This window comes from Ascidiella aspersa, chromosome 3, assembly GCF_963924565.1.
Source record: "Ascidiella aspersa chromosome 3, kaAscAspe10.2, whole genome shotgun sequence".
In the NCBI taxonomy this organism is placed as follows: domain Eukaryota; kingdom Metazoa; phylum Chordata; class Ascidiacea; order Phlebobranchia; family Ascidiidae; genus Ascidiella; species Ascidiella aspersa.
Window position 1 is genome coordinate 26,250,194 of NC_139449.1, and position 22,624 is coordinate 26,272,817.

The following is a 22,624-nucleotide window of genomic DNA, read 5'->3' on the forward strand; positions in this document are numbered from 1 at the left end:
AAAGGCTAAAAGCATCTACATTTTAGAGTTCTCACTTTGTCTATACTCGTAGTACTGTTTTTTTAATATAGCAACTCATGAACCGATTCACCCGTATGTCAATACATCGGTTAACAAAGAATAGTAGTATATCGTGATTTCATTAAAGGTGTCCGTGGCCCAGTTTTGGGTGGTCCATCATGGTTTTAACAACCCGCAAATGTATTTAAACGATTGAACAAAAGTTTGCGGCCAAACTGAAGATAAATTCACCCCTAGGGAGAATTTATCCCCTGTATTACGATTAGTTGTATTAAAAAGCAAGTTTTCTACACTTAGTTGGTTATAATTTGTTTAATTGTAAAAACGTAGCGTCGGGCTTGTATTTTAGCATATAAAACCGGCTTGCACTGTTAGTTTGTAAACGCGAATGCCATGCATATCCGCGTTCAAGGTCGTTCAGTATTGCATCGATGAAACGCAAAAGCAAACCTTCCCTTTCGCCAGCAAGCAAAATAAATGCACCGCCATCACCACAACATGCTACAAGACGAAGTTCGTGTATTCCAGTATATTTGATATGTATAAGTTGCAAGCAAAATAGAAAAAAATACAGCAGCCGTGATGCGGCGTCGTCTTAATAGAAAAACGAAAATTCAATAACAACGGCAAACATATGTAAGTGAAACGGCTTTTAAATACTTTTGGAATTCGGTCAAATATGCATGGTAAAACGGGATAAAGTATAATTTTATTAAACTTTTTTGACTTTGTTTGGTTTGTTTAAAGCTCTGTAATTGTTTATTGCTATAACTTTAAGAACTTAAGGTCAAAAAAGATAACAGTTCATAACGTTTTAGATGGGCTTATCGCATTGTTTAAGTGCGGTATTAAAGTATTAAATCAAGGATTTTTTTACAAAAACTAAAACGCATCGATGCAAGTTAAATAAAGGCACGTGCATTTGGATAATACGCTATTCGTGCGACTTTAAAACGATGCAACTGCAGTTCAGGGTGACGTTGCAAACAGGTGCGATGACGTCACAAAAGTAATGAAACAAAAAATAAAAATATGATGATGATGATTGTCATGCATCCTTTCTGATTGTACTGATTGCAAGGGACAAAAAAAAAACGATTTTAAATTAAAAACGTGGCATAATGTCGACGATCGAAATCACAAGAGATTTTTTTTCGGGGGGCAAACAAAATGTTAAAGCAAATGTTCAAAACACAAACTGTTAAACAAAGCAGTCAAACATACTCCCAGGCGATGTTCAACGGGTTGCGTTAGTTACTCTTTTAGTGTCTACTCAAGCGTCCACATTCACCGCGTTACACCGGCAAGTAAGCTAATCGCTACGCGCAAATGTTAGAGCTCGTTTCTCAACGCAAGCAATAGGCGACAAGGGGCAAAGTATTAGAGCAAATTCGCAGGACAGTGGGCAAAAAGAGGGATTAGCATACGAGTTGTGGCACCATTTAATTGAAAACGAACTTTATAGTAAATTAATATCTAAACTCAGCTATATTCCGAAATCGAATATTGCGCAATTTAGGATTTTGAACTTCAACGTGACAGTATTTTAAAATTTGGCCAACTTTGAGCAGATATGGTTAATTGTAAGCAGTTCAACGTTAACAGGATTGCAGACCGGTCGATTTGCACACAAAACCTATCTGGTTTTCGGGCCGGCGGGCTTCCACATTGGCGGCGAGGCCTTGTACGGCGGCGACGGGAAAACCCCCCTATCATGCACCCTCTCCTCCCCCCCGGGCGCGTGGCCCCCGTCAGGGGTCCTGGCCTTTTTCTGCGAGGGCCGGCGCATGAGATTTTTCAGCACCGACTCCTTTCGCGAGACCTTGCCCTCTTTCGACCCCCCGTTTGCAGAGCCCCTTCGCCCCGAACTACCGCTGCTGGAGCGACGGACCCCAGCGGGGGCGTGCATGTGGGGCTCGGGGGGCAGGACCCCGTGGCCCTGGTGAGGCGCCTCCCAAGCGATGCTGGCCTTGCGCTGCTTATTAGTGGCGTGCTTGGCGCCGGCGTCGAGGCGCTCATGCGTGTCCTCGTAGACTGCGTGGCCGTGACGTGTGCCCGAGAAAAGGTGACGCTTCCACTGGGGCGCCCTTTCGTGCATGGCGCGCGTGTGCTTACTCTGCAGCGGCAGCGAGACGGACTTGAGGTAGTGGATCGGCTGGCGACCGCTGTAGTCGCGGATCGACGGGTCGGCGTCTGTCGAAATAGAGGAAAGTAGGGTTTTTTGTGGGGGTGTGAACATGACGTAACACGAGTGGCGTTCGGCTAAGGTTTTTAACCAACACCTTGACGTCGACCAAAATTTTTTTCTGAACTAAAATGCCTTTCTAACGAAGCGCATTTTATACGTGGATCGTTTAATTTGATCCTTATCAATTAACTAAGTAATCTCCTTCCATGGTTTGCCCAATGATACAATAAAAAGCGTACGTGATTTGTAAAAAAGAAACGTTAATTAGATTTCTGAACAACGGCACATGAAAATATTGGTCCGATCTAAACTTGAGAAAATTTCCTTACCGCGTTTTCTAACTTTACAATCCCTGTGTAGCATTTTGTCTCACGTGGAAAATCGTTAACAAGAGGTAATATAATTGAACACGTCCACGTTAAAATATACCTTTATAACAGATCTTTTTGAAAGCAGTAGGTCGCTGGCTTAAAATTTGCTGGCGAGTCGCAAGTTTTAAAAACACTTAAACCACCCAAACTAGCTAAGGGTGTTGGTCGTAGTCAGATTCTTACCACTTCCACAGAGTGTTTACCAGTATAGATAGACTATCACATGGCGAAGGAAGTGTATTCCGTCGGTGACTCACCGTAATCGAGGAGGTGGGTGATGACGTGTTCTTTGCCATGCATAGCAGCTAGGTGGAGCGGCGTGTAGCCCTGGAAAATCACAAGAGTTTAGCTTACTGCTCCTACCTCCGTGGCGGCACCTGCTTCCTAGGGGAGACAGGATATCGGAGAAATGGGCTCAGACCACTACTGACTTGGTGGAATTCCCGGTCTCTTTCTTGGCCAATGGGAAGAATCGAGCAACAACCCTTATTTACATTCTTTACTTTTACATACTTTCGCTTAGTTAATTTAACCCAGTGGTTTTCAAACTGGGGTCTGCGAGACAATTTTCCGGGACCGCGAAGCACCTAACAAAAAATCAGCACGGCGCCGCGAAGAAGAAAATTTTTGTGCAATAAAATTTTCAGGAAACTTACTTTTCCAAACCAGGCTTAACAAACAATAAAAATAACTATGCCGTACATAGGCCTAATTGTGTGACAAAAAAGCTAAACTCAGGCTCGACCTATACGCGCAAAGTGACAATACGCTAACGTAATTCCAACGTGTTTGCGCTCGTCGTCACAAGCTACAATTAGTTATTCATTCACGTGATTGCAAAATTTGAGCGGAATTGTGCATTGTGACGTCATAGTGTTGCGTTGTGCTAATGAGAATTACGTCTTTACAGATTGCTGCGCTGCCACTGTGATCTGTACTGTCACGGTTTAAAAATTGTTCGTGATTGCTTCACTCAAGCAAAGTGATTATTTTGTGTTTATCTGTGTATATTTTTAAGGGGTCCGTGAGCAACTTTAAGTTGCTAGGGGGCCGTAGCGTAATTTTTTAAAAAAAGTTTGAGAACCACTGATTTAACCATTGGTGGACAAAACCAAATTAACTATTGGAGGACAAAACGCTTACTGTTACCATATAAAGTTATCGTATTTTGATTACTTAATTACAGGTTAATTACAAAATGAAAAATTCTACTACAGTCTTTGTTCGCCTTGAAAGCAGTCGGCGATGAGTCTGTTTTGTTTTGTTTTGCTTTAAAATCCACAAGGATCCGCTATTTTTTTGGCGTGTAAGCAAGGCAAATGTTTAAAGCGCTTAACGGTGTACTTAAAATGGAGAGACGGGTATTTTTCACACTGCTGTAAAGTGGCTTCGTGTACAAGTAACCTATTAATTATACCAAGAAAACTCAACCTACCCCGTTCTGTGTGTTGTAACATCGATCATCGGTGTGCAGAAATAACATGAAACAAAAACAATAAAGTATACGGATTAGTTACTTGTGGTCAATAACCAGGACACTCTGTTTTCAATATTTATTGCCCCCAATTTTTTTTTTCTTCAAACTGTCCAAATAGCCACGAAAATTGAATTAAAGTCGTGCAGTGAAAAGTGCTACCCATAACTGTTAGACAAATGTTATTACAAAATAGTGGTAATTTCAGACTCAGCATGGATTTTGTCGCTCATTTTATTCAGAGCCCAGTACTCCATAATCTCATCAAAGTCTGTAAGGTAATATTTTTTTACCAAGTAGACAGTTGACACCCAACGCAAGAATCGAACCAACGACCCATAGTGCAAGGGTCAACACCTCTAACCATTACGCCACTCTTCTCGACAATGAGCAAAGAAATAAAAACTATTACATTAATAAAAAAAGTTTACGAACCGATCTGGCGTTGACGTCGATTTTTTGGTCGAGCAGCATGTTAACCATGTCGATATTCCCCTTCTTCGCTGCCCAATGCAAAGCAGTCTAGGTAAAAAAGGTTACTTTTTACGACAGAAATATCATAATACTACACAAAAAACTTCTTATTTTACTACAAGTGTGTTTAAGGTTGGGTAGTTGAATAATAATCGATTAAAAACAATAAACTCAAAAATAGATGAGGCACAAGGTCAAACAATTTTAGGAAATTAAAGATAATAAACCTCATTTGTTACAGAGAAACATTTTAACTGCTATAAATTAAAAATTCGAATTAAGCAACACATTTCCCAAAATACTTACATACTATAACAGTTGGAATTTTCGTCAACAGGTGTCACACAGAAGCACACAGCAGAAAACATAAAATAATAAGGATTAAAGTGAGAAAAGACAATATTAGGTTCAATGACTGAGTTTGTTTTAGAATAAATATCAAAAATTTAAATTTATTCTTCGGTAGACATATTGGGTCATCGCTAAAGAGTAGGTAATTATTAGATGTCTTTATAACGCAGAGCTTTTTTACTACACTGTGCCATGAAAAACATTGGTATATTATATTTAGGCAACTAAATAAAAACATGAGCATACATTTTGTTTGGGTTATAACTATAGAGTAAAACAAAGCCCACTGGCATAATATTTAAGAGAGCAGTTAAGCAAAATTTAAAAAAACAATTCCGAACACAGTTAGTAAAAAATCCTGTACAGGAAGTACTAAATTATATAAAGAACAACAACAACAGCATCTAATAAAACTTACGCCCTGTCGTAAATCCGATGGTATTGGATTGATGGTTGTCGAAATATCCACAAAGGCAAAAAAATAAAACACATGACAGTTTAGGAAATTGTTTGTTGAATATATCAGAGTGGTTAACGCTATTATGTGCTATTTTACAAGATAGGCTATTAATGATATTTTGTTACCCGACAAAAATACGTCAATACTTCTATAAAGCTAATAACAACACGACAAGAAAGGAACCACTCACCATGATGAAATCCTAAAAATAAAACAAACAAAATTTAAAAAAACTTAGAACATGCACAAAACGAGGCAATACGTGAATGTAAATAGACGTTCTAAACAGAGTTCAGTAAAGAGATCTTACCAAAGCCTTTTTAATTTGTACTTACCCATTAATTTAAAAAATCTGCAAATATTTACAATTTATGATATTTGAATACACTAAAGCAAATCTGCTGTACAGTATCAAACCCAGCAGGCAAACAGCAGAAAAATAATCTTACTCTTGAGCCTACAGGTTAATGTAAGCGAGTTTGCACCTATTTTATTATATACTGTCATTTTGTTTTAAATATATTTGAGTCCTATATCAAAAGTGGCATCTCCAATATAGCGATATCCCTTTCATAAATATCACCAAACGTAATAGTCGAAATACCAGATAAAGATATGAAAATATTCTCACCTTTGTTGGTGCCAGGTTCGGCTCGATGTCTAAAAGCTTCCGCATCTCAACCATGTCGCCTTGACACGACTTTATGATCCACAACTTCTCGTTCGGGTCCAACTGTCAGAAAAGCAGCAAAATTATCGGATGGCCACAGAGGCCTGTCGCATAGGGCGTGTCAAAACACAGGCGTTAACAGTGAACTAGCATATAATGGACATGGTACATATGATTTCAGAGATCCGCTTGCTTTATTGGGTTTTAGTATATAGACAAATAAAGTACATAAAGGGGGTTTTTAATGCTGAGAATGTTTTAAAGAGCATGCTTATTTTAGGCCTGTATTCCTTGATGAATTAATAGAATTAGTCGCAAAGTTTACCAAAACATAAACCAAGGCGCATTGACTTCACATATAGGATATCGTTCTTTTTACGCTTCTCAAATGTTTATACATCTGGTCACGGTTTGTTTCTAAATTGTTATACATGGTGGATTCGGCAAGTGTGACAGATGTAAATTTTACTCGCGCTGGAGCTGTGCTATTGCAGTTGCGCGCTAAGAGTGCACACTGTTGAGAGGCCGAAACTACAATATCGAAAGGAAAACTTACACTGATAGGAGGCGCCGTTCTCTCCTGGTCGTCATCGCCTTCTCCCTGTGACGTAACAATGCTATGAACAACAACAGCTCTCACAAACAGAACTTGAATTCAAATCCATAACAAATCGAGCGCAATATATTCTAGCTTACCCTTCCGCTATCCAGCGAGAGGGCGAGGGACGCTGTGTCTTCGCTTGGTCGCTGTTTGTGTTGGAAGTTCAGACGAGCTCTCTCTACCGAACCCACGTAGCTCGTCTAAAGGGGAGAAAATGTGAATTATGAACAAGTGCGTGAATTATCGCAAGTTTTTGTCCTTTTCAAACAATAATGTTTCTATCGAAATAGAAAATTTCTTGATCAAGAAAGGGAATTAAGCAAATTGCAAAAATATTTTCATTATTATTGCAATAGACGAGCCGTGCAAGCTAAGCTGTCTGATAAGTCAGCATTACGTTAACGTTATATAGTAGTGGTTATCAACCTTTTCTGGACGTGTACAAACGATAGCGACGTTTACTGTCTTTGTGTCGCAACTGGTTTCATAAGAGTCATTTTGCTCATATGCTTATTTTCCAAAAGAAAAACTATAAATTGAAAACCTCGCTCCTAGCTCTAGCAGATTTATAGTGGAGATCGATTTTATGTGGTAAAATGGATAACTTACGGCAGACGCAATAAAATTACTCGTGGTATTTGGACCTAGTTAGTGACTGCATGTCACAAGTAGTAAGTGTACCACAGTTTGAGAACCAATGTCACACAATGTAGGTTTATATAATTAAAAAATATGGCCACCCAAAGCAAGGGTAGAAGACTCTTCTAAATCATAGAGGCAATTACTTTTAGGCGGCTTTGAACTTGAAAGCAAAAACTGTCACAAGATGCGTTTTTACCGAACACACACTGGTTCGCTTACCCTTCTCACTAAGTGCTTCGGTCTCGGTGCCTGGCCCTTGTTCAGGCTTTCCTCAACCCGTCTCAGCTGAACGCTAAAGCTGCGCATTCGAGTCAGGCGCTTCGGCGGTTGTGAAAGAGCCGCTTCCATGTTGTGACATTACAAACCAAAACTGACAAAAAGTAACCGGGGGCTCCGCGTCTAAACAAGTCGCCAGAAGAACAAAACAGCTGACGTCGCTTACAACGGAGAGCTGCTAATTGAAGTGGACAACGTTTAATCACTGCGGCGTCAGTAAAACTAAGCTTTACTAAGTGCAATTGAAGTCACATTTTAAATGAATAATACCAGCAATAAAAACACACCTTCACCCCAGCTCTTTTTAAAAGCTAAACTGTTGCAGTGTCTTTCTAGAGCTGTGTCTAAACAACGCGGACCGTTAGATATCAGTGCTTCAATTTTCGGGAAACATTAGGCAGGGTTGGGTTGCTAATTGGAGTAGACAACGTTTAATAACTGCGGAGTCAGTAAAACTAAGGATTCCCACAGAGCAATTGAAGTCATATTTTAAATGAATGGTAGTAATGTAAACACACCTTCACCCCAGCTCTTTTTAAAAGCTAAACTGTTGCAGTGTCTTTCTAGAGCTGTGTCTAAACAACGCGGACCGTTGATATCAGTGATTCAACTTTCCGGAAACATTAAGCAGCGTATGGCGTGGCATTAGCTGTTAAATCTAAATGACGTGAGATAATTAAGGTGGCTTTGTAACTCTTTACGTACTAAAAGCGCTTCTAATAGATTTATCCTAAAATAATGTTGAATAAACGGCTGCATCTTTCACCAGAAAACATTATAAACATACCCTGAAAATCTAAGTATAACACAAAATTCGGTATTCCGTCGTGCCACGAAAAACATAAATCCGTATCCAACAAAAACCCCTAGCTTTTTTCACGCTCGAGTTTTACGACGCGAGCGAACCTTGCATCACAACCCGGATATGGCAACGTAAAACAGGTAGGGTATTTCCCCGGCCAGATCGGCTTATTCATTTACAAGGCAAGTTCCGGAATAAAACCGTGACTCTTTTTTGCGATATAACAGCGGCGCCGGCGCAACGGACGAAAAATCGTGAGGCAAAACAATGGGCGAAATACACGAAAATATTTATATAAATTCCATATAAGTAACGATCAGAGGGCTTTTATGCACTAAAACATTAATACGGATAGCTTATCGACACAACTAAGTTTGGATCGGATGACGTAAGTCTTAAGGGAACCAAAATCTAATCGAGTCAGGTTATCTAGGGCCGCTCACTGATATTTTTTACAAGGACTTTCAAAAAGTAGAAAGACACAGAACAGGGGTTTTACAACCTTTTAAAACACCTTGGCATAACAACAGAGAAATTTGTGTATTGAGAGCAGTTCGGCAATTATATTGCAACAATATAGCCAGGGTACCTGAACTTTTTCTACTTGCGTTCCTACAAAAAGTTTTTTTTTACCAGGGTCGCGTATCCCCTTCAGTCTGACCAGGAAAGAGAAGGGGTGGGACGCAAAAAGCGGGGGCAGTCGTCAAAAGTTTTAAACCATATACCAGATATTTTGTTATATATATTCTATAATAATTTCGGTGTTAATACGCCTATTTCTAATGCAGACATTAATATTGGGATTACATGTTGGGGCTCCCGCATGGAGACTGTTCTGACTCTTAACATGACTAAAAAGTATAAAACGGTTTCGCAAAGACTGACATGCAAATCACACTTGAAACACCGACAGTCGACACCAAAAACAGCGAAAAAACTAATACAAGCTAAAGATACGCTGTTGTTTACTTCATTCATTTAATATATATTTCATAATGTAAAGTCAGTGCCTGATGTTATGCGCCTTCAGTTCTACAAAGCAACGTTAGAGACATGCACGAAAGTCGTGACTGATATTTCGTTAAATATTTTACAAGTGGTGGCTATATATACAGGGCACAGGCCTATCGTAAGCCACAACAAGTATATTGTTTTGGTACTGCACCAGGTTTAATAACGTATATCGCTATTTGGCATGGCCTTGATGAAAACCAATAGCGAACCAAAAGGAAAAACGCATAAAAAGAGTATATATCATTTCATTTTTTACACAACAAACTATACACGTTAAGGCTAACACCAACGCACTTACTTCGAAGTAATAATGCTATAACGCTATTTATCAGAGGTAACTATGCCATTTACACTGCAGCTATATATAAAAGGAATAATCTAAACGCAAATCGTTATAACTTTCAACGCAAAAGCAGTGTATTTGTGCCAACACAAAAACAAACAACCTTTCACAACAATTTAGGCTAAAAACAAACCTTTCACATTAATTTAGGACCAGCGACGGACCGCACGGAAAACTTTGGTCGAGTCTATGTATCACGCTAACCTACCATTATTACAACGGGACCGAGCGGCAGCAAACCAAATACGCAAAAAGGCTCGATTGTGGAATTGATTGAGCTCGATATCGCTTGACAAGTACGGCAAAGCGACGTGCCGCAGTGGCGCATATCCGCTCGTAATACGACAAACGCAGACTGATGAATAAAGCGCAAACGACCGACGACAACTTTCGACAACAACTCACAGTTGGTATGTGGCTGGGCAGTTTGTGCGACCGGCGCAAAAAACAATTAGCGTTCGATTTATTCCACAACTAGCAGAGCTTACGAAAACGATTTGTATAATCGAAACGCGCGTTCTCACTTATTTACATTTACCAGAAGCTAACCTGCAAAAAAATCGAAATAGAACTTGACTTTCTTCCTGTGTATTGCATGAGGCTGACAACTTTAAAAAAAGGCGCAAAACAATTCCGGACTTGCCACATTGCGTTCCTTAAAAAGGTGCGTTTTCCACGGCCGCGTGAGCAGCCAGCCTTAAATGCTCTTCGTGTCTTGGCCTTCCAATTATAAACCCGACAAGCAACAAGTCGTCCTCAAGGGCTTTCGAGCGCACAGCTAAATCCACAGGGCCACTGAAGCCACAACAGCGTCGTTTTGCACGGCATAGTTTAGCGCGACAGGGCAGAAAAAAGGCGGCAAAGACCGTTTTCACCTGTTTGTCGACCACGCGATTTTTTATCGATCGCGATCACCGGGTGACCGCCGGGGCCGAAAGCAAAGATTGCGCCCCTTTCAATAACGAAAGGGAATTCGGCAATTTCTTATTATGGCGCTTTCACAATTATTCGCAGGTCATGGATGGTTGGCGCACAGTGCGTATTGTTTGGAAAAGTCGGAACTCGGGAGTCGGGACGCATTCCAGTGGGCTCTCGCGCGGCATTTTTTTGCTAATCTGAGATTGCGATAGGCTGAAATCTCTCGATTTTGTTTTGAGCTCTGCTCTCCTGTTTTAACTAAAAGAATCGCTTCGCCGAGGTTGGAGATTAGCGGGTGGTGAAACGCTAACGCAGCATCAACAACGTCAGACCTTAAGCTTGGTTTTAGCAACATTGAAGGATTATATAGTTTGAATTAAGTAGTTGTAACGTAACGGTCATTTGAATCAAAACGTCTGTATGCGCTTGTATTTACGGCTTTTGTATGAAACTAACGCATTTGACAGGCTCTAATGCGTTGAACGTTTTGATTTCACCTAAATTTAACAAACAAAATTAAAAAGTAGAAAAAATCAACTAATCTCGTCAGATAACGGGCGACATTTAGAAAACAATAAAGAAAACATTCATGTAACGTCGACCGATACCTAGTTTTAATGTAATATTTTCTTATCTAATATAACGGCCTCCAATAGAGATTCAGATAGTCCAGACAACGTTGCGTGGTTTATCAGCGCCAAAGCATCACGGCAAACATTGTGGGCCGATCTAGGTGCGGGTGTTCAGAAACTAACTAACGAGTCTGCGCACGTTTGGCAAGCGTTCGCGCTAACCTGGAGGAAAATGCTTATTAGTTCGACCACTCTTCCTGTAAATTCGCGAAACCGCTAGCGCTCAAGTGCAAAACAGCCACAAAACTAACTATCCTGTACATAGACGCTTGTGATTCGGACCCAGCACCAACCACTGAGTGCATTCGACGACAGCTAGCAAACAGTCGAGTAAGTCGACTAATCAGATTCGTGCGCGCTTCCTAAATGTCCTGTCCATTATCTGCTTCCCCGCAAAAAGCGGGAAGCCTCTGTGCCGTTGGTTCAGGCGCCCGCAGCAAAACCGCTAAAATCAATGGCGGCTCTCGGGAATTGACACAACGGGATCGGATTGAGTGCCAAGGATTGCCTACATGTGTAATATATTTTTTCGTCTCTGGCATGACCTTTACATTTCCGACTAATCCCGAGATAAGTGTTTCCTACAAGTGTACATTCGCACTTGTTTGTTGATTTATCTTTCAAGGGCGACACAGAAAACATATCATGTATAATAGCGCGGGTAAAAGAGCCAGCTGCAAATAAACTAGGGGAGTTGGGTCGATGATGTAATTTGCTTAGTTTTATAGGCTGCTGGTTTTTTTCAAGATGCGGAGATCGATACAACCAGATAGTAGAGATCAATAGTTTTCTTTATCACATGATGAGGTTAATGGACCTGTTTTAAATGCAGTATAAATCCACAGACATATTTAGAAAGGGTAACTGTCGCATGTTCAAAACTGACAAAAATCACAGTCAAGCCGGATAAAAGCCTCCCGGTCAACCTAAAAACGTCTCTTACACTATAATCCCAGAGAAACAAATTGCTGTTTATCTTTCAATGCGTTTTGAAGAGCAAGGCTGTTGGCGCTAGTAGAGTAAACTGTGCTTTTAATACTAGAAGCATGTCCGGTTGGAAATCGAAAATATTAGCTCAAGCCGATAACAGGTTTGTTTATCGTTGGGAAGTTGCGCTGGGACCGATTACATAAAATGGCGCGCAATCGATCGGTGGCCAGGAAGTTACCCTTAACATTTTAAAGGATTCGTACCTGCGTAACGCATATTACTTGTCGATCAGGACTAAATATATTGTGACGTAACAAACCACAAAATTATTTTAAAGAGCCGGATGGAAGTACCCGGTAACATTAGTACTCCTTGCTGATACAATTCATTAATTCTTGATTTATCTTACTTACTTTGTTGCAATTCTGCTACTTCTAACTAATTTTTCACTCGGTTAGAGAGCCGCAAAATGTACAGTTGAGAATCACTGCTGTAATGTGCAATTTACATCGATTGTTTACCGAATCCCTTGCCGTATATGAGAAAACTGTTTGAGTAAGCTAGCTCAATATGCGCATTGAAGTGAAAGTGAGCAACTGCCACATTCTTTGTATATCCTCAAATCTAAGATAAGATCTTGATTGCAATTAGACAAGTGTGCTCTATCGCGAAACGAAATCGTTCTGCGCCTAAACTCTCTCATCAACGAAACGTGTCTGTAATCACACGCAAGGTCAACTCCAAACGCATCGACAGCTGAGGCCGTGCGTCGATAGAAGTTCAACTCTTGATCTAATATCAACAACGTGAGCTACTTTCTTTACAATTCCGTCATATCTCTGACGGTAAAAAAAACACATTTTGGCGTGCACTCTTAGCTGATCAACAGACACTTTTAACCTGACAATTAAAACTATACGAGCTTGGAAGCCGACAGTTTCACAAGTTTGATATAAGATACAACAAAAATAATTCGAAAAACATACACAGCTCGTCAAACGGAACACCTGGAACAGCGTCCTCCAGCCACGCGCCGCATCGAATGGCGCTCGCAGAACGACGCTACAAAGGCAGGAAACTGTTTAATTACAAGCAGAGCCGAGAAGCAAAACAGTGTCGGGTATAAATAACGCCACCCCCAGTGTATTGATGCGCGCGGAGCGGCCTGGTTTGCGGTAAAAATTGTGCGAGGGCGTGCTGAAGCGGCTGTTGTGCTGTTGTTGAAGAGGCCCCGAAAGCTGTCCCGGGAATGGAGCCGGCCGTTGTTAACGTGGCCGTAAAAACTGTTTGTGGCACTGCGCGCTTGGTGGTTCGGTACACACGTGCGCTCAACCACATGCCGCCTACGCATTTTAAACTTTGATTAAAATTGATTAACAGCTCGAACAAGCTTGATAAGGCAAAATATTTTCCACATACGAGTTCTGATATTAATACGTGTTAAAAACATAGGTTTTGGTCGTTTTACGATAAGGCAAATACATGACGTGTGCGCGTTACAATTGTATACTTGGAAATATAATTCATCCAAATGCCAGTTCTTGTTCTTTCGCGACAGCCGAGCCCAGTTGATCTAAGCCTTTTTACAGGCAGTTTGCAGATACGCTCTAATCTTTAGACTGCGATTTTAGGTGTTTTTTCTTCAAGTATAACTTGTGTTGCCTAAACAGGGAATAGAACCCAGGGCCTGTGGGTTACTGGGTTGGCTGCAAAATACAAAATCTAGCGCTCGAAAAGACTTTTGCCAAATCGAAGATCAAATAGCGTTCACCAAACATGTAGTATGACGTCATAGCATAGACACGAATAATCTCATATGGACATAACTTGAATCAATTGCAACAGGTAAAGTAAACAGGAAACTATATTAATCGGAAGTTGCTATCTCATTTCCGCCATAGCCAATTGACATAACGAAGCAATAAAACTTAAAATAACCATTAACTTAAAACGTCTCAGTGGCTACATCTAGCGGACAAATTATTTTAATGCAATATTGCTAACGTCAAGACCGTTAGTTTACATTAAACAGCAGTTCAAACAAACTCGATAAAACGGCACTATATTAGATAACAGGTCGTGCTCGTGACAGACTTTCTGTACTTTGTAAAGGCTGTTACTTTCCCACAATTCGAGCCATGTTCTGTTCTGTCCTTTACAATTGCTGCTTTCCCAAAAGTTTTACGACTATAGCTTTCTCGTTATTGAGGTAGACACACAGCGATGATAAGGATCACACTTGTCAAAACTTTTTGCAAATTTCAAAAGCAAAGAACATGATGGTTCGTGGCCTTAATTTAGCTTTGAAAAAAATAATAATAGGTAAAATATATAAAAACGCTGATGCAAAACCGCCATTTACGCAACAAACTACTAGCTCAACTATCACAAACGCAGTTTTAGTTCGCCATAACCGTTTATCCAAGTGCCCTAAAGTGTAGCTTCTGACTGGTGCCACGCAACACTGTAACGCCACTGTATTAATGAAGTGCTTCGGCCTAGACAAAGCGGTAGCTATTCGCGAGTTGACGTTAGTTACGACAGATCAAAGGTTATCAAACAAATCCGACAAATGTGCGCGGCCTTCGACACAACTCGAGATTTAATCTCTATGAATATCGCAATACGTGTCTAAATAAGGTTACAAAACAATCTCATTATCAACTAAAAAAAATTATGAGCTGCTAACCAGCAGTGTTGCTAAAAGTGGCACGTTTTTATCTAACCTGCATAAAAACTTGAAAAATTTTTCAGACGAAAAAAATGGACCTTACATTTTGCCTGTAGTGTAGACACAAGCATTTTCCTGAAATTCGTAATATACTTTGCAAGAAAACTTTTGCGTTGCAAGTTTGCAACACTATAGTGCAGGGTTCGGGAACCTTTTTACCTAAGGGAGCCATAAAAGCGAAATACCTTTGGTTGTGTTTCGGTGAGAGTCATATAACATGTTTGGTTTATGTTGTGTTAACATGTTTGGTTAATAAAATGGTGATTTGGATAGGGCTCATTGTTCTGTTATTATTTAAAATTCAGGGCATATTAAGTAGGGTTGGCAAGCCTGTCAATTGACCGGTCAAATACGGTCAATTGACCGGACAATTGACCGCAGTTTATTTAACCGGTCAAATACTAATATTCGATTCAAATAGTGTAAATTTTTTAAGGTTTGTTTTGTGATTTGAGTTGTTAATAATCTTGATTGTAACTTTTTTAAAGAATTCAAATATAAAATTGTAGGGTTTACCTGATGCAAACACATGTTCTGTGGTAATAACAAAGTGTTTCTAAAAGTAAAGTAGATTTATTTTGTTTAGAACTTTAGAATAAATGCACGTATATGATGAATCGCGTTTGTCATAAAAGGAAACACTAGTTGGGGTGTACCACAATCTTAGGCTACTTAGAAATTTAGAAGAACCAAATCCCTTGTCCTTAGTGAATCCTGGTGTTGATTTAGAAAAATCAGATAGTGACAAAAGTTGTGACGAGGAGTAATAATACTTTTTTACCTGATGCATTTACTTATTGTTAAATTTCGTTAATAAACTTGGTGGTTCTAGTAGTAGTCAAAATTGCTACAGTAACTGCTACAGTATTGCTATAAGATGGGCATGGTTTTGCAAAAATTCTTATTGATAGTCAAAAATAAATTGTTTTTGTTTTACAAACCATTGTATCTGAGCCAAAACGTTCATATATTTATTTAAAGTTGAAATCAAGGTTTATTTTTAACTTCAATTGCATTATGATAGTGTTTATAGTATTTGACCAATATTTGACCTATTTGACGAGTATTTGACCGGTCAATTGACTGGATTTTATTTGACTGGTCAAATGCCCAACCCTAATATTAAGTGCAAAAAAGTGCATTTCATAAGTTTACAAACTTTAATTACAGAATGCTATGATACTAACATGACCATTGGAACAGTAAGAGATTCCGACAAACGGACTAAAAGCCACGAATAGACAAACAAAATTCGCGCTAAGCGCTGAAAAAAGTCCTGCTCGTCTTGTTTCAAAAAATGATAAGTACAGTTTGGAAATGGGCATGGCCGCGTGCAGTTTTATTTGCATCACGCTAGAATGATAGCTTTGATTTAGCCGCGGGTAAAATTCTCTTATTAAAGGTGCCCTATGGCGTCAACAAAAACAGCAATAGGTTCCCGACCGCTGCTATAGTGTAAGGAAAGAAAGTCGATTGGTCCAAATTAAATGGGCGATGGGGATGTGGGGTGATGTTTGCAACAGACCTGCATGATACTGATGGGTCGGTTGCGGCTCACTCTCCCTTGGTCGTTGGCGGCGTTTTGCAGACCGACCTTGGCGCGATCGACGGAGTGCGAGAATCTCTGGTGAAATTACAAGGCAAGTGTGGCGGTGTCGATTGCAAAATAATTACGCGTTGGTTGAAAACTGTAGGGTGTTTCTCCATAAACGAAACAACGCAACCTCGAGAGTTGAAAATCGACCTTTTAGTTTTATTAAATAGGTTTATAAAGACACAGATATTTGCACCGGAATTTAAACGATCTGGCAAAATAAACTCTTGCAAGGTATTAAATGTCACGTAATTCTTATTTAAAAAAATACTGAATCTACTTTTTAAAATGTTCTTTCAAACGAAATAAACCCTTATCGGTTTAACACATTAGATAAAACGTAAATTTAATACAAAGATAAAACTTAATCGCATTTAAAATATTACTGAATCCATTTCTTAAAAAGTTACATATTTGCAACTCTCTGGTTGTTTTTATGGAGGTTTCTTTATAAGTGACTATGTAATTAATCCACGAACAATTACAGTGATTACAACAATGTACGGAAATTAGGATACAAAAAGATTGGGAATTATAAAGGGAAAACCCGTAAAAGGAAAATATGACGAAAACCTTGGTTTTTGTCCGCCTTTAAGTTGCAAGCAGCTGAATTGGCGCGCGAACAAGTAAGCTAACATGCGACAATTAATAATTTAAATTCTAGTTGGGCGCGGTAATTACGGATCTTGAAACAGATCTTACGCTTTCCAGACTGGGCGAAGGCGGTACGTTCTCCTTGCGGTCGATTTTCTTGCGACGCGGCGCGGCCGGCACCGCAAACTCACCACTTTCCGGTTTGATCAGCGACGTTGAAAGCGGTCGGGGCGGCGGTAAGCCTGGTAAAGGTGAAAGGCCAAAGTCAGGAGATGTTTTTAAAACTTACAGTGCAGCTATACCAGATTTTTCAACAACTAGGCCACTTAGTAAATCTGACAAAAGAACACCAAGATTGCACCCCTGCACAACAAAGAACTCTTCTACTAAAATTTTTGACCAACCTACAGATACAAACAATGCAAAAACAGATTTTAATGGTGAAACAAAAAGTAGGAACTTCATCAGCCCATTCAATGGAACAGGTACAGCGAGTATAGGCTAAATGTAACACTTTTTCTTATTCAGGTAAACGGCAATTTGCAAACGATGTTTATCTATTACCTTGTTTGCTTGGTTCTGGCTCGTCCTCAGTAGATTTGGTCAGGGGAGCAAGTTTCTTGGGCGGTCCACCCCTTGTTGTCTGCCTCTCCTTCTCCGGCGAGGCATGTTGTGATTTGCGGTTTTCTGCTTGTGCTGATTTTCTTTGCTCAGGAGCCTTCACAGGTGGCTCCGAAGGAGGTTGTGGTGGAGGTGGTGTGGCGGACCTTTGGACCTCTTCTGGAGTGTCAGGGTGAGGTTTGACATTGTCATAGGTTTCAAGGGATTCCGGCGGTGTTGGGGCACTGTGGACTGGGAAGTCGGTTGTTTCATCGAGGCCCGGGGAATGAGCCTTATGAGAAGCCCCATCGGCATAGGGTAGGTCAGCTTGTGGTGTAAAGCTGGTGTTGTGGGTGCTTGGGGGCTCTAAACAAAATACACACTATTGGGTTAAACTCGGTGGTTCTCATGGCAGATATTTATAAATCTTTGGGAATCTGATTTTTACTTAACTCTTACAACTTTTTGTTCACAATTGGTGTGAAATAAAACCAATTATATTTTTTTATACACTGTGTAGGTTTGATGTGTGTTGTTCCAGTTTAGTTTATTGTGGCATTCTAGTAAATTACTTTATGGAAATCTTATAGGGGTGCCACAATTTATTTATTGTTATGAGGGGTGCCACAAGGAAAAAAAGACTTAAAAACACAGGCTTAAACTTCATATTTCCTGGGACTAGAGAAACAACGCAACTTCAAAAAGTATGAGGAAACATTTAATACACATAGCAAAATGCTTTTATGCTTTGTTTCAAGCATATGAGGATGAAACTTTGAGAAACATGCATTTTCACTAAAGACATTACACAGAACAGGAGGGGCACAAATGTATCACTGCAATAAGATGTATACCCTCGTCGAACAGAGCGTACAGCCATAACAGCATTTCAGGTGAAAGTGATGAAGTATTGTGAGGCTCTGTGTGGTTTGTGTGAGTTTGTTCAGTGTTATGTGAACCTTGAAGTTAGATTGTAAGAAGAATTGTGTTAGATCCTGTGACACGTTTTTTGCTGAATTTTTACTAAGCTGCACACTCAAAGTAAAAATATTGTTATACTCCTGCTTATTTCGTAGAACAAGAAGCAGATGTTATTCTCTGCAATGTGTGGGTTGAATGATAAAGTGGACAATTAATAATAATAATTATTATCACCATTTTTTTAGACACAACTTCTATAATGGTATAAGTTGCTTGTACTAGATAACCTGTTTTAGTCCAACAAATAAGATATTGCCTGTGGAAATTTCCCAATTTTTAAAACCCATTCTCACAAATGAGAAATGATCAGAAGTTTAATCATTCAAGTTGACTGAGTGGCATAATTTTAGCATGGCCAGGTTCATGTAAACAATATTATTTCACATTTAATCACAAATTCAAAATAAAATACAATTACCAACCTTCCTGGTGTTTTTGTGGTGTCTGGAATGTGGACATGGGTGCCTGTTGGTCAGACGAAGCAATGCTGGAAGCATCAATTGAATCGCTATTAACTGACGACATTGATGCAGATAGCGAGGGGGTTCTGTACTTCTTTTTCAGCTGTACAAATTTATCTCCCTGCAAAAGACACAAGGGTTGTCAATGTAATTGAGGTCTAATCAGAATTTGTTTAGGGTCGAATTTGTTTTAAGACCAATCAAACTACAATTACAACTTTGCTATATTCTATTCAACATAAAAGTCTTGGGTCAGTCATTATTCTAATTTGCCATTCACTATACGATAGAAGTCCTACAAAGTGTGTTAGCATTTAATTTTAAAAGCCATAAGCTAACACAATATGCTTTATATATTTAGTATTATCAAAATATTTTTGTTAAAAAAAGTTTTTAAACTTGCTTGTTATGTCACATGTTTACTTTAATATACATATATAAATGCTTGTATTAAAACTTAAAACAAACAGGCAAGTTTAAATGCCCTGCTTAAGACATAAATATTAAGACTACTGCCATGGGTAATCGTATGCAACAATGCTGAAATGTTTTTGATTTATCAGTAAACACTCAAGCTTACACCACATTTTTGTGAAGAAGAGCTTACAAAAACATATTTACAAAAGGCAATTCTAAATTACTAGATGCTCTCTGTATTGTATAATAACATAGAAATAGTTTAGTTAAAAAAACAATCTATCATTTATGCAACATGGCTTAGGCAGTATAATAAACAAAAATACCATAAATAGACAAAAACAATAAATTTAACTCTAACAACCGAAACAACAACGTCTTTCATATATATCTTTTTTAAGGTGATTAAAATGCAAGTGAATTCCTTATGTATTTTGCTACTGTTAAAAAATGCTATTAAAGCATAATTAAGTACATAACATATCTTAATAGCCCAAAAAGTAAATAGGTTTCAAAATATTTACAATTTAGTCCTAACCACCAGGCTCTGTCTAGTTAATCAAAAAATATGCCTTACTGAAATTGCATACGGCACAATCAAAAGAAGGCTACAGCAGTCTCATTAAAGAGTAAACATGACAAAATGAAACTAAATTTCTACTAAATCGGACAGTCTACCTTCAGTAAACACATGTAAACAGATTTTGTATACAATATGTACAGTAATATGTTTTAAATAGAACAGAGGAAGGCAGGTGCAGTGCTGAGATTAAAAACATAAAAATAAAAAATATACCGGTTAAATTGAATTAGGAAACCAAGAACATTAGACTGTAAACATTACAATTTATTAAAATGTTTAAATCTACTTCCAACAAAATATTGGGCCAGAAATTTTAATTTCAGAGCTGTTATGTATTAATCATTAGTTTGCAATAAACTAATGTTTGACCAAAATATTTTTTTTAGAAAAATGCAATGTATACTTGTTGACAATAAAAATGAGTTAAAAAAACTATTTGTATTTTTAGTTCAACAAACTACATTTACAATGAATTTTGTAATTATGCAGCACATGGTATAAATGCAGTTGTTTAGCAAATAGGATTCTAATTTACCGCACGGTATGGTAAGTGTGACTCACATTTTCAGTCTTCACCACCGCTACTGTGTTGACACATTCCTTGAACTTCTGGCGTGCAACATCTACCAGAAAGCAATACAAAGGTATTATTATTATTATTTCAGTGGCGGTTACAGCATCATTTAGCACTTCCTGTATTGTCAAGGTTCACATGACATGCCGTTCCACAATGAATGTAAAGCAAAAAAAACACAATGGGTGTACTCTACTTGTATACATGTATTCAATATAGTTTAAGTCAGTGCTTCTCAACCTTTTTTCGCGGCGACCCAAATATCAAGTATGACCTTGGCGACCCAAATGTTTTTTTTCTGTAAGCGAAATAAAAACTAGCTTCTTGTAAGCAAACAAAAAATAGGCATTAGCATAAAGAATTTTGAATTTTAATAATTAATTATAAGACATTATTTGTATTGCTTCCTGAATTTTCATAATTAAAAAGAAATCTTTCTCAGAACCAATCTCAATTAGTATAAACATGTGACTACTGCTATCGGCAACCCAACCAAATCAAACAGCGACCCAATTTTGGGTCGCGACCCATAGGTTGAGAAGCACTGGTTTAAGTGATATCACTTTTCCAGATCGATACCACACCAATATATATATGATTTTTAAGGTTTTTGCCAACAGCTACCCGATACTGATTTTATATATATATATATATACATATATATATATACGTTGAATATAGTCAAAATTTGCCAAAACTAAAAAGAAAATCCAAATAACATTTCCATTTATCTATCTATAGTTATTAAAATCTTGTTATCCATAATAACTTTGCACGATACTAAGCAAATTTTCTTTTAGCCAAAAGCATAGGAAAGTTGTTTAATCAGGGAAAAACAATATCATATTTTCTTAGTAAATATCGACTGAAATTTACTGATACCAATATATAGGTAAAACCAATTTATTAGCCGCTATTATCAAGTCCTTTTTTACACACATTAGGGCAACTTCTTGATGTTTTTTTACAAATCAACCATAGTTGTCAGACATAGACAAGGAATGTTATAGATGTCGCTGTTTTAGTTTTAAAATGTGGTATAGGTATGATACTAAAAAGTGATTTTGGTCTACCTCTACTTTACAGACTTAAAAAAATCAAACTAAAATATGAGCAACTTAATGTTAATAATGTATTTAAAACATAAATAACAATAACTCATAATAGTTTACCTCTGCTTTCTGGGTTGTTTAAAGCCTTTTTGAAGTTAGAAACAAGAACAGAGTTTTTTACTTTTCCTCCGTGTGATGCAATAAATTGACACACAGTTTCCACACTTATCTCTGAAGCCATTCTGGCCTTAACTTAATAAACCTTAAAACAAAACATTTAGAATAAAAAATGGTTATTTGCCACGATAACTTGGTTACTCATATTCCTGTTCATGATTATTTGTTGATTCGGGTTCAAGTCAATGCAATATTAAATTTAGTTTCTTGCACATTATTTATATGATTTATTTCCTAATCTTTTTAAATTACTTGTTACCTTAATAAATAGCCTCAATAAAGACCCCAGCTAGGGTACACATGCACCCATCATTCAGTCTAATAAGTATAGCAGATCTCATGTGTGTACAGCCAACAAATCGGGATGTTAGGGTGCACCCAGTAGTGCAACAGATATAATATAGGGGTGAATAATTGATTTTTTTAGGCACAGCTGGGTATTTCAATTGCTTTATGACTATTATTTTTGACAATTATCTTATTCAAAATAACATACTGTTTATCATTATGGATAGTTAGTTTTAGAGCCTATATGTTTACTTAAAAGAACAATAAGCCACCAAACATTGTTAGTGTTCCTCAAAAAAAAAAAATTGACATGTATATCATCAAACAGTACAGTGTGTATTTTTCACTAATGGGATTCCGAATTGGAGTTTCAAAATATTACTGATTTTAACAGTAAAATTCAGT

General features: G+C 38.3%; 1 protein-coding gene across 1 annotated transcript; it reads right to left on the reverse strand.

The window, feature by feature from the left end:
• Positions 1-520: 520 nt before the first annotated feature.
• LOC146161178 (ankyrin repeat domain-containing protein SOWAHA-like) lies at positions 521-22,007 on the reverse strand. Its single transcript, XM_083385100.1, has 15 exons — positions 21,875-22,007; positions 20,690-20,751; positions 19,090-19,249; positions 17,651-18,052; positions 17,195-17,328; positions 16,424-16,522; positions 6,722-6,810; positions 6,566-6,626; positions 5,971-6,072; positions 5,530-5,541; positions 5,196-5,300; positions 4,490-4,576; positions 4,016-4,021; positions 2,838-2,907; positions 521-2,214 (listed from the first exon to the last, which is right to left on the reverse strand). Exons 1-15 carry the CDS (start codon positions 21,993-21,995, stop codon positions 1,658-1,660), a joined length of 2,067 nt encoding a protein of 688 aa, XP_083241226.1. The 5' UTR covers positions 21,996-22,007; the 3' UTR covers positions 521-1,657.
• Between the last annotated feature and the right edge of the window lie 617 nt (positions 22,008-22,624).

Coding starts and splice junctions, on each gene's coding strand:
- LOC146161178 (XM_083385100.1), bottom strand. CDS start 21,995: ATGGCTTCAGAGATAAGTGTGGAAACTGTGTGTCAATTTATTGCATCA. Junction 6,811..16,423: donor GACCCATCAGTATCATGCAG/GTCTGTTGCAAA, acceptor TCTCCCCTTTAG/ACGAGCTACGTGGGTTCGGT. Junction 2,215..2,837: donor CACCCACCTCCTCGATTACG/GTGAGTCACCGA, acceptor CTATTTCGACAG/ACGCCGACCCGTCGATCCGC.